Below are 13387 nucleotides of genomic sequence, written 5' to 3' on the forward strand. Positions count from 1 at the left end.
TACCTGCTCAATCAGGTCGGTTTGCCGTTTATGAGCTGTTGCCAATTCAACTCTAAGGCCCTTGACCTCCTCTTCCTTTTGCTCAATAAGGAGTTTTAGGGCATCCCTCTCCTCCGTAAGCTTTTTGAGGTCGGCCTCACACCGGTCCAACTCTTCCCGGGATTTAGAAAACGCTTCCCAATAAAGCGTCAAAGCCTATAGAGAAAGAAAGTAAGTCAGACAAGAAGAAATAAAGAAAAAAATATTATATTGCCGAAGGGAGATAAGGCTTACCTAACTCAGAAGTCGATGGGCTTCATCGAAGATACTCAATGTAACACCCAGATCGGATGTCTCTTCGACCCCCGTGAAGTAGCCACAAAAAAGGTCTTCCCTTTGTGGGTCGTTCCCAAATCTAGGGTCCCCATGGCCCGGGCTTCATGAATTTGTCCCTTGGAAAATGAAGGGAGAGACGGTGAATTATCAACATTTATTGCCCCAAGCAGATTACTTGGCGCGTTCTCTTCGTTTTGAAGGGCCTCGGAACTGGCCCCTTTAGGTACGTCCATTGATCGCCCATCACGGCGGGAGACATCTTCGGCCTCCGATGACTTGGCCTCTGATGACTCGGGGACTTTTCTTGGGCCACCTTCCAAAATCCCTTCAGCCCGAAGCTGAACTTCTTCGACCGTCACCGTCTCAACAGCCTTTGGGACCTCGGCGCTCCTCTTTCGAGCCACCAGCTCGTATTCAGCATCTTCTTTCTCCTCTTCCTCATCTCGTAGCTTCTGAAGTACATTCGCAGGCAGGGTGACGGTATCTTTCTTCAACCTACGAGCCGTGCTTTTCATAGGCTTCGGAGTATCGGAGGGCGAAACCCTCTTTCTCTTCTTATCCTTGGCCGATTTTGGGGCCTCCTCCTCTTCCCCGGGCGGGGGTGGCCTCATGATAGCATTTTCCCCGAGACCTGTATGAAAGGAAACCAGGTAGAAATAAAAAAGAGACATTTCAGAGATGAACGTCAGACACATAAAAAGAAACTTACATGGTTTTTGGCCTCCCATCGGTCTCTTGCCAAATCACGCCATGAGCGCTCGGTGTATGAAGAGGTCGATGCCAGTTTCTGAATCCAGCCCTCATGGTTCGGAATTGCACCGGGCACCCAAGAGACCATTGTGCCATAAGAAAGAATGTTGATGAAAGGAAGAAAAACGATCAACCGAATCTATTGGTGGGTTTGTACTTACGCTTCATGTTCCATTCTTCGGGGAATGGCATCTTCTTGGCCGGGATTATGTCAGAAGGCCTCACTCGGACAAACTGGCCCATCCATCATCGATCTTTATCCTCGTCTATGCCCGAGAACAGCACCTTTGTGGCCCGGCGCTGAAGCCTTATTAATCCGCCTCGATAGAGACGGGGCTATACAGTCTAATGAGATGGTCGAGGGTGAAAGACATTCCTTCGACCTTGCTCGCGAAGAAGTGGAGCAAAATAACGATGCGCCGAAAAGAACGGTGTATTTAGCCTAGGGTTATGTGGTATTGGCGGCAGAAGTCGATAATAACGGGATCAACGGGACCCAGCGTGAAAGGGTAAGTGTAAACACTTAAAAACCCTTTCACATAAGTGGTAATTTCCTCCTCAGGGGTAGGAATCACCACCTTTTTATTTTTCCAATGGCAATTTTTTTTCCACCTACTTAAGATCGCCCTCGGTTATCGAGCATATGTATCTCGACATTGGCTCACATCGGCCAAGGACCGACGAGGGTTTCTCAACTTTAAAATAGGAGGTACGATCGCACGACCCAGGAACACACTCTTCGATGCGTGGCTCCACCGGCATTTTATCACCAGTCGGCCGCGAAGAATAGGCTTTTTCCTTTTGAGGAACGATTTTTGATGTTTTCACCATTGTTATATGAGTTCAGAGAAAGAGGAAGATAAAACTTGTTGTTTGATGATAAGGTGGCAAACGGGATATGAAGAATTGAAAAACTTGAAGGGAGAAGAAGTGCTTTGAAGATTAGAAGAGATTTTGGAAGTAAAGTTTAACAAAATTGTGGAGATGGTCTATTTATAATGTTTGCCATGATGCTTCAAAGGCACTAGTGGCCGACCATCAATCGGCGCTAACACATGACCTTGGGAACCGTACCGACGCGACGCTTCAGTCGTTTCTGTCGCTTACGTCACAAGAGTGACATCAGAACTGGTCAAGGTATAACATCGAAGGCTTAGTTCGTTTCTTCTCGTTACACTCCAAGAAACGAGAGGACTATCTGTATACGGTTAAAATCGGATTTGCCCTATTTTGCTATTTAATCAAGACTAGGAGATCATATCGAGGGTCAGCCTCGTAATGGATCGGTCTATAGCACGAAGACGAAGTGTCGAGTTCAAGAATCGAGGTGTCCGTCGAGACTGAGGCCAGCAGCAATCGAGATTGAGTATGACCGACTTCGAGTGAAGTGCGATAAGGAAAGGCGATGTATCCGTAACCGGTCGAAGATCACGGCGAAAATCTAGGAACAGATCATATCAAGGGCGGTTATTTGTACCAATCATGAGATTTACTTTCGTAATTAGAATTGTACCATAATTAGGATTCCTCTAGTATATAAAGGAGAGTCCCCATCATTTGTAGATACCTTACATTCATACAGATCAAAGCAATATAATATTCTCTCTTTAACTCACGTTCTTTTGTTTATCATCTTGCTGCTCTTTAATTGTTCTTATTTTACTAAGCTCGAGGCTACATTAGCTCGAGGATACCGTCCTCGCATTGGTTTGTTTTACATTCTTGTCAATTCCTATCACTTATCTTTAAGTTAATCAAATGGTATTGCGTGAATTCACGTATCCTTAAAACCACATTACAAGTTTAATTGTTACTCAATTTTAGGATAAACAATAAGTTTAACCATAGTAATAATAGCATTTCAAAAAGTCTTGAAAAATAATTTGGGGAATAAGTAATTAATGATAAGGGTAAAACAGAAAAAAAGATTGTATTTCTCTTGATTTGCTAAAATGGACAAGTAAAAGTGAGAATATATTTTTAGTATAATGGACAAGTAAAATTGAATAGAGGGAGTAACTTATTTGTTATTAACAAAAACAACGGAACAAGAAAAATTAGCTGCTTGTTTTTCCAAAGTAATTAGCTCAACGCTATCGAAATATTTAAAGTGCGAGGAAATTACCTTTCTTCAATAAATTAATGTCACACAAATTTCTTAAACTACGAGGATATTGAATTGTTTCGATTTGTAAGCAATGTGACTAAACTATTTGAATCTATCTGGATTTGTAAGACTAAGCCACAATAAATGCCGCTCAAGAATTACTTCACTTCCCCCTTTATTATAATCTTGAACTTATATTTTCTGGAAGCTATCGATATCATATCATTTATGCATGATCTTGACCCTCTTCTCCTCAGAGATTTCTACTAAATTTTCACAAGGCAGGGAGGGGTAAAGTATCGTACATACTACTTGTTATACCCAAAAAGTGCTAATCTTTTCGTTAAACTAATTAGTAAGAAAATAGAGGATAAATCCTGGCCAAGAATAATTAACTTTAGATCAAACATCAAAGCGCATTGAATGGGAGAATAAGATATAGTGAAGCTCATGAACTTTCAAGACTTATAAAAGATATCAAATATAAATAATATGCTTACATTCATGATGTATTGTCCCGTAATGTAAAAATAAAGGAGGAACAGGGGAAATGCCATTAATAATTGTGAGATCTGTCTTTATTGACTCAAGAAAGATGATTACAAAGATTTATTGCCTAGATCTGCAATTTCTCGTGTTTTTTTCCTGTAGCATTCTCCGGTTCTTCTGCCTCTCTCTTCTATAGGAGAGAGCCCTTTTTTCTTGTTATCTTCCCCCTATTTATATAGTAATTATTCCCTTTTATCCAATGGTTCTTAGTCAAAGGGCCTTAGTCTGTTCATTGTGCGTTGGGTCGTTCCCCTTAAATGTCACGACATATGCCTCGCCGTACAAGCTTTCTGATAGTCCGATTCCGGCAGTGGCCGAGATACTCGTTGTTATGACGTCTTATGAATACGATCATGGCTCAGTCTACCCGTCTCCATTTCTTTTAATGTTGATCCACGCGTGGTCAGATTTCGATCCATACACTACTCTCAGTGGCGGAGTAAGATTTTTTATTAAGAGGTATCAAAACAAAACAAAAAAGTAAACACACGAATAAGTTAAGGGGGTCAACATATAGTGTAAGTGAAGGATTGTCAATTGACACTCCTTCTATATGAGTAGCTCCATCATTAATTATCCTTTCCATACCCCACTTGTAAAATTATACTGGTTTATTGTTAATGTTCTTTGAATGCCAAAGGATGTCAAATACTACTGTTATACTTCTTCTCTCCAGTTTAGATTGAAAATTTTGAAAGAAGGAGAAACTATACTTACTCAAAAATGATGGTATCTATTTAGGGTAAATTTTATGGGTGGTCATTTAGCTTTGTGTCTTTTATTCTAAAGTTACTTTTTTTTTTATTGGCTACGTACAAATTATTCAACCTTGTGTTCATTACCCAAAAGTCATTTTTCTCTCTTATATCACACAAAATTATTTTATTATGCTCTAGTTATCACAATAGTCACTTTGACCAGATTTTACAAAACTTTCAATTGAAAAGTCCATTATACCCTTGGCATTATAAATCCTCCCTTTATGTAATACCTTATGTATTATATACTATATAATATATTTTTACCTAAGTATTTTACTCATAGTTAAAATAATTAGTATTTTATTTATTATTTTATAATACATCCGTACAATTAATTTTGTCATGGCACTCAATTTATTTAATCATATTCAAACATGAACATATATTGAAACATAAAAATGACAAAACATATTTAGTTTTTAATAGTTATTTGAAATAATAAAAACAGATTTAGTTAACAAATGATAGTTTCCTTTAGTTAGTAAAACTTTCAAAAAAATTCAAAGAAATTTGTGTTTATTATTAATTCTTTTAATTTAAAGCTTTTATCTGCTAATATTTTTTTTTGAAAGTGTTAGTTTGATGCGTCAGTGTGCTAAATGTGGGTATTTTATTTATTTGATTAATGAATATATCTTGACCGATAAATCTATGAGATTTAATTTTATAATTTTCGTTAAAAATATTTTATTAGGTAAGGTTAAGAATGTTGGCTTGAGATTTATTTACAGTAATGTTACCAATAAATTTAATAATGCTATCTCTATATCTTGAAAATTAATATTAAGGGAAAATTAAATAGTGAATATATTATAAAAATAATAAATCAAATAATATTAAGTTATTTTAATTATAAATAAAATACTTAATTAAAAATATATTATACAAAATATAATATAGAAGGTATTACATAAATGTGGGAATTTATAATGTCAATTGCATAATAGACTTTTCAGGTGAAAGTTTTATAAAATTTGGTCAAAGTGACTATTGTGATAACTAGAACATCGTAACAATTTTTGTGTAACAAAAAAAAAAAACTTTTGGATAATGAACACAAAGTTGAATAACTTTTACGTAAAAAAAAAAGAAAAATAACTTTAGAATAATAAACACAAATTTTAATGAGCACCCATAAAATTTACTCTATCTATTTACTATTCAAAGGGATTTACTTAACAAGTGATAGGCCGTAACTTTTACTACTATTAATTGTACTTTTTTAAGAGTAAAATTCAACTGAATTAAACTTTTCTTCGTTACGAGCTCAAGAAACAAGTCACGCACCTTCTAAATTTTCTTACTGCTCTTATTCAATAATTCTTTTTAGCAAACAGATCAAGTTAGGGGTCGTTTGGTTGGAGGTATTAGAAAAAATAATACAAGCATTAGTTTTGTGTATTACTAATACTTTGTTTGGTACAATTTTTTTCACCGGTGTATAACTAATACAAGTATTAGTGTGTATAACTGATACAGTTATACATCATTTGGTATTATCCTATGTATAATGCACAGAAAACCATGACATTAGTAATACCAAGGCTATTAATGCATGCATTAGTATGGTTAAAGATAAAATTATCCTTAAAGACCCTTAAAGCTAGAGAATACGGAGGGCATTTTTATAAACAATTATTTTTCTCAAAAATTATGAAATGCATTATAATTTTTAATATAACACACTTAACAGTAGATAAGAAATAATATTTGCATAACTAATGCTTGCATTACTGACCCATACATTACTAATATCTGTATTACTAATACACCTTACTCCGCATTATTCTTATACACTCTACCAAACGACCCATTAGTACTAGAGTATTTAATTTGTAGCGGAGAAGGTAATTTTCTTAAAGGAGGAAAGGAGACTGGTGAGAAGAATATAAAAGTCGCAAATTAAATGTGCCTGGGCGCACACGTAAAAAACAGTAAACACATTGTCCAAGGCAAAAGCTCGAGATTGTTGAAAATGCTTAAAGGCTAATAAAAGAAAGGAGAAGTGAGAGTAGATTTATTCTACCACTAAAACAACATAAACATTGCAAGAATTTTCACAATGATTCTTGAGGGAGGCAACCTGCTATGTGTAGTCTCTGACTTTGTCCTTTGGCTTTTACTTCCTTTATTATCCCCTCACCTACATTTGGTTCGCTGCCTTTAATCCTAAAGCTGCTAAAATTTTCCTTCACTATCCACACACTTGCTATAACAAAATGTTACTCTATTCCATTTATACAATGATGTTTTATTAGTCACGAAATTTTAAAAGAAAGAAAATTTGTAAGCATATATAACAAAAATACTCTTAAAACTTGTGATCTCGAATATATTAAGACATTTATATGATTGTAATTTAAATCATTAATATTAAAATAAAATAACAACAACCACTACTAGAAATCCGGTAAATACCGACCAAAAAAATCGACCAACTTTGGTCGGTTATGGCTAATTACTGATCAAAATGCGACCAAATACGCTTGGACGGTATTTTGATGGTCGTTTTAATATACCGACCAAAGTTGGTCGGAAATGACCGACCAACGTTGGTCGGTAAATTAAATTCAAAAAAAAAAAATATTGCAAAAAAAAAACCGACCAAAGTTGGTTGGTATTTAAATTATGTAATCAAAAGATTCACCGTCTAGGAATCGAACCGGGGTGTGTGCTGTGGCAGGATACTATTCTACCACTAGACTATTGGTGCATTTTTTTAAGATTGTATTTTTTTTTATTTATACTCTTTAATTATATTTTCGCACGAAAATAACCGACCAAATTTGGTCGGTTTTCTTAAAAATTAAATTTACTGATCAAAGTTGGTCGGTTTTTTAAAATGACCGGCCGAATTTACCGACCAAATTTGGTCGGTTTTTTTAATATTAATTTTTATTTTTTTTAATTGCAAAAACCGACCAAAGTTGGTCGTTTTCTTGAAAAACTAAATTTCGCGGGACTCAAAAATAGTTTCCCGCATTTTTGAGCCAAAGAAAAACCCGACCAAAGTTGGTCGGTNAAGTTTTGTTCTCTATTTGCTGAAGTTTTTGTTTGTAATTGCACTAAATAAGCTGAAGTTTTTTTGTCCTGGATTCATTAGTTTTGTCATTAAGCTTTTTCAAAAACTTCAGCAGACGATGCTGAAGTTATTTAGTTCATTTATAAAAACTACAACACTAAATAAGCTGAAGTTTTTTTGTCCTGGATAAGTTTTTTCAAAAACTTCATCAGAAGATGCTGAAGTTATTTAGTTCATTTGTAAAAACTTCAGCACTAAATAAGCTGAAGTTTTTTTTGTCCTGGATTCATTAGTTTTGTCATAAAGCTTGTTCAAAAACTTCAGCAGAAGATGCTGAAGTTATTTAGTTCATTTGTAAAAACTTCAGCACCAAATAAGCTGAAGTTTTTTTGTCCTGGATTCATTAGTTTTGTTATTATCAGACTACTATAAAATAATCAGATTACCAACAGTATCTAAATCATAAAAATTTGGAAACAAATAAACGTGAAAAGAACAAAATTATCATGAAAAGAATCATTAAGTGTGACCTTAAACTTCCCGTACGTTGAAATATTCACAAATTATTGTCTACTAACTTACGTAATTATTTATAATTTATTTTTAAATAATCTGATAAACATACTTATGGCAATCATCCCATGAACTGAAGTTTCATAGCAGCAACAGAAAGAAGAAGAAAACAAAGGAGGAGAAAGGGGGCTGAAGTTGTTTAAAAAGTGGGTACAAGTTAAAACTTTAAAAAAAATGGGTATAGGTTAAATGGGGGCGACCAAATAGGGCGCCCCGTGCAATTTTTACCCAGTATTCATCCTTCCATATTTTCACAAATCCAAATTACTCCATCTTTCTCATTTTATATGATGCATTTTGTTGGTTCGCAAAGCATACGTAATACAAAGTCTAAGAATCGTAAATTAATTTAAAAATCAGATGTCCAACTCACAGAGACTTGTATACTTACGTATGCTTTGCGAACCGATAAAGATTGATGATTGTGACTAAGCTAAAATTGCAGAATTTAAACAACTAAGTAGCTAAACTAACAAGAACACAAGTGTTTATTATTTTGTCTTACACTACTATAAATTCGGTAATTAGCGACCAAAAAAACCGACCAACTTTGGTCGGTTATGGCCAATTACCGACCAAAATGCGACCAAATACGCTTGGACGGTATTTTGGTGGTCGCTTTAGTATACCGACCAAAGTTGGTCGGAAATTACCGACCAACGTTGGTCGTAAATTAAATTCAAAAAAAAAATATTGCAAAAAAAAACCGACCAAAGTTGGTCGGTTTTTTCCGACCAAAGTTGGTCGGTATTTTAATTATGTAATCAAAAGATTCACCGTCTGGGAATCGAACTGGGGCGTGTATTGTAGCAGGATACTATTCTACCACTAGACCATTGGTGCATTTTGTTTTAAGATTGTCTTTTTTTTTTATTTATACTCTTCAATTGTATTTTCGCACGAAAATAACCGACCAAAGTTGGTCGGTTTTATTAAAAAATAAAATTTGGTCGGTTTTTTTAATATTAATTTTTATTTATTTTAATTGCAAAAACCGACCAAAGTTGGTCGTTTTCTTGAAAAATAAATTTCGCGGGACTCAAAAATAGTTTCCCGCATTTTTGAGCCAAAGAAAAACCGACCAAAGTTGGTCGGTTTCGTAAAAAAATAAATTAAAAATTAAAATATTTTGAAAAACCGACCAACTTTGGTCGATTTTTGGCCGGTTTTTTTACAGACCAAAGTTGGTCAGTTTCTTGGTCGATTTTTGCCGCATTTCTAGTAATGAACTACAACAATTCACCCACTATAATCCCACAAATGAAAAATAAAATAACTTATATATACAAAAATAACATTCTTTTCGAGGCAGACTAAATATTCCATCTGTTTCAGTTTTGTGTTAATTTATTTTCTTTTTAGTTCGTTCTAAGAAGATGCTATTTGTATATTATATTCCTTTACAATTTTGAATTTAAGAAAATGACCTTTTTAGATCTCTTATATGTAAAAGACAAATTTCTTACGTGTAAAAGTAAATCTTCCATGTGTAAAAATAAGTTTGGAATGACCTCTTTCTAAATAAGGAAAGATTTTAATTTAAGCTTCATATTCTACCCTTAATAAGAAGCTTTTATAGTTACACAAACACTCTCACATATTTAACACCACAAGTTTCAAAAGAATTATATATGCTGGTTTAAAACCGTAAATTTTAAAAGTTTTTATTTTTTTGAAGTCCGGGCCCGGTTAAATAAGTTTACATGAATTGGAAGGGAGGAAATATCATTTAAAATGAAATAAAGAAGCACTGTATTACTAGTTCCTTTCATTTCACTGTCACATGAAGTAGCTAGTGAACCTCCTTCCAATATCCTTTAACCCCTTTTTTTCTTCTTCCCCTTCACCCATCCATTTCCCCATCATATCTATAGACTCTTTATGTATATATAAACCCTAAAGCTAGCTGTTAGACAAAAATACTGAGAGTATCTGAACAATAGAACTCCCAGAAAATTTTCTAACAAATTGAAACTGAAACTTATTTTCAGTATGACAGAACCCTACTACAATTTCTTCACAGGATGGTTCAACTTCCTTCCTATCCATCAACAGTATCTTTCTTCTCCCAACTTTTGCTACAATAATTCAAACAACAACAATTTCCAAGAAGAAGTTTCTCTTGCTCCTCCACCTTCACCACCATTAAAGGAAGCTCTTCCCCTTCTAAAAAATGTTGATAAATTGGACAAGACTAATACTACTAAGTATTCTTATGAGAGTACTACTAGTAGTGCAGCTGAGGAAGATAATAGTAATGAAAATGTGAGTGTATCCTTACATATAGGGCTCCCAATTAGCCCTAGTTCTGATTTGACTTCATCAAGGGTTTCATTTTCATCTGAAGGTCAAGTGATAGATGAAAATGTTGGTGGAAATAAAGAATTTGATGTCCCTTTGAGCAGACTAAATAAGGGTCAGTATTGGATCCCTACCCCTTCTCAGATTCTCATTGGTCCAACACAGTTCTCATGCCATCTTTGCTACAAGACTTTTAACAGATACAACAATCTTCAGGTATGAAGTGGATTCAGAATTTAAATTGATGGGTTAACTTTTATATTTTTTTAATGTTAAACTTATTATATTTTATAAATTATGTGTTTAGAATTTAATGTTTGTTGAAATTTTAATGATTTTTTAAAATGTGTATTTATATGTTATATATCCAAAATATTGGGTTCAGATCAACTCAATCGACATATCCGCTTATGTCAGTACATACCCTATCCAATCTTTGTTTTCTCCATCAAGTTTATCTATTTTTTTTTTTTTTTTTGGTAATTCAGTTTATATGAATGAATTACAAGTTGAGGTCTGCAATTTTGTGTTCTTTTGTTTCTTTACAATTGTGTCGTAAAATGCTTATATTGAAGAGTTCAGAAGCTTAATTCTTCATTTATTTAGCTTCAACATAGATTCTTTTTCTTTCTGGGTTTCTTTAAGGTCCTCTGTCTTCAAAACGGTCCACCTGGCCACTATGAATCTAGTGTTCTTCAATGTATATTTTTTATGACTATTAATCAATATAATTATAGTTTTTTTAACCCTATGAATCTAGGGTTTTCGCCGGATTTGCTTACATTTTAGTAATGTTTTTACAGCAATTTTTCTACTAAAATCTTTTTCTCCTTCTCCTTTTTCTTTTCTGTTTCGTGTTTGGGGAGGGGTACTATATTCAAACTATTTAGTGCTAAATTTCTGCAACCAGGTGAATGTGGTCAAACGTGAACTGACAAATTTTGCAGTGTAAAAACTGACAATATTTCCAGTATACTCTTTCATCACTAGTTCCTCAGGAGAATCCGGACAGTTGATTTTCATCCCTTCAAATTCAGTAAAACATCATTCATTTCTCTGCATTAATGCTACCTCTGAAAACACACTATTTCTTGCAGAAGATGACTGTTGGTCAAGTTGCTTTCTCAAATGTTACCACATATACCATTGAATGAATCCCTTTTTAACTATTTGTCATGCCCCAACTTGAAGATAACTGTTGTTCAGTAACTTTCTTTGTCCTATTTGCCCTTCAAGTTTTAGCAAATATGATTTTTTACTCCTTAGCTTTACTCAGCCAAGTGTTCCAAAAGCACCATAATCAAGCCATGGTTTACTTGCAGATTTGATCATCGTCTTACTCTATGCATATCCTTTGATATTCTTAGTGGAATTAATCCTACTTTGCCTCTCTGAATGTTATTCAACACTCTATTACTTTTATGTAAATGCCGACTGTTTGTCTAAAAACTCTCAAATAGATATTCTACTCCCTCCGTCTCAATATATGTGGCGGAGTTCGCATTTTGAGAGTCAAACGAGTTTTTATTTCATCACGATTTTTATATGCCTTTTAGATATTTTGAATTACTCCATTAATTATTGTGACTTATAATACTTTCTACGTAGTTTTCAAATATATAAATTATATTTTAAAAAAAACGTAATGATTCTATGTCCAAATTCACCATCCATATTAAGAAGTTTGACTCTCGAAATTTGAGGTTCACCACATAAATTGGGACAAAGGAAACAATAGATATATGATTTATACAGTCATAATTTCTTCTTTTTGGCTCTTCGAGACAAATGTATGAAATGTTCTTCATAATTGCTAAAAGTTCTCCAATATATACATTGCAATTCATTTGCTGTTGTTGAGTTTAATTTCTATACACTAATGGTATAAAATTATTTACATAATCAAATGATTTGTAATGTAATTCAGGTAAACATTAATCGATAACCTCATAAAAACAATACTACAAACATATTATAGTATATTTATTGTCGATATATACAACATAAATTCATATATACCAGTTTATCCGTCTCTGATTATAGTTTATTTTTCCTGATCATGTTAGATGCATATGTGGGGACATGGATCCCAGTACAGAAAAGGACCAGAATCCTTAAGAGGGACACAACCAAGTGCAATGCTAAGGCTGCCTTGTTACTGCTGTGCACCTGATTGCAAGCACAACATTGATCACCCAAGAGCAAGGCCATTAAAAGATTTTAGAACCCTTCAAACACATTACAAGAGGAAACATGGTGTCAAGCCATTTATGTGTAGGAAATGTGGGAAACCATTTGCTGTGAAAGGTGATTGGAGAACCCATGAGAAGAATTGTGGCAAGATTTGGTATTGCATTTGTGGCTCTGATTTTAAGCATAAGAGGTCTCTCAAAGATCATATTAAGTCCTTTGGCCGTGGTCATGGCGCCGTTGGGATACCTAATCTTGAGGAATTAGAGGATGAATCAACGTCTGAGATCGAACACGATGTTGGATCTTCGTCTCCAGTTTGATGCAAAATCTCTGATAGGACTAAAAGACTCAAAATCGTCATAGTTGGATTCTCTTTGTTCGCCCTTAAACGAGCTACATTGTCTTTGTTTATGCTCCAAATTCACTCTTCTACACTTTAAATTTGTTCTATGTTTTGGATAAGAGAAGTGAATTTTCTGTAAATGATTTGCTCCAGATATGTAATATAAGATGTGTGTTTCTAAATTGGGTGACTTATCTTAATATTCTACTCAAAGCTACAGTTGTTTCTGCTGAGACATTTTTTCTTAGTTTTAAGGTAAAGATAAGGTTTCAACGCTTAAGAAAATGGTTTGACAAAACATGTTAATTAGGGTTTGGGTTTGGTCTGCAGCAGAAGTAGCCAGAAAATGGATCTCCTCTTCTGAATCCCATAGTTCTTATGAGCTTTAGATATAATTAATTGCATGCATATATGCGGAGGTGGAGCTAGAATTTAAAGTTTATGAGTTATGTACTTGCAACCGAACCCATAGC

General features: G+C 34.3%; 1 protein-coding gene across 1 annotated transcript; it reads left to right on the forward strand.

Moving 5' to 3' along the window:
• Positions 1–9865: 9865 nt before the first annotated feature.
• Positions 9866–13114, forward strand: LOC109244431 (zinc finger protein WIP2-like). Its single transcript, XM_019411519.1, has 2 exons — positions 9866–10594; positions 12445–13114. Exons 1-2 carry the CDS (start codon positions 10070–10072, stop codon positions 12889–12891), a joined length of 972 nt encoding a protein of 323 aa, XP_019267064.1. The 5' UTR covers positions 9866–10069; the 3' UTR covers positions 12892–13114.
• Positions 13115–13387: the final 273 nt, after the last annotated feature.

The sequence above is a fragment of the Nicotiana attenuata genome, unplaced genomic scaffold (assembly GCF_001879085.1).
Source record: "Nicotiana attenuata strain UT unplaced genomic scaffold, NIATTr2, whole genome shotgun sequence".
Classification (NCBI taxonomy): domain Eukaryota; kingdom Viridiplantae; phylum Streptophyta; class Magnoliopsida; order Solanales; family Solanaceae; genus Nicotiana; species Nicotiana attenuata.

Coding starts and splice junctions, on each gene's coding strand:
- LOC109244431 (XM_019411519.1), top strand. CDS start 10,070: ATGACAGAACCCTACTACAATTTCTTCACAGGATGGTTCAACTTCCTT. Junction 10,595..12,444: donor ACAGATACAACAATCTTCAG/GTATGAAGTGGA, acceptor TGATCATGTTAG/ATGCATATGTGGGGACATGG.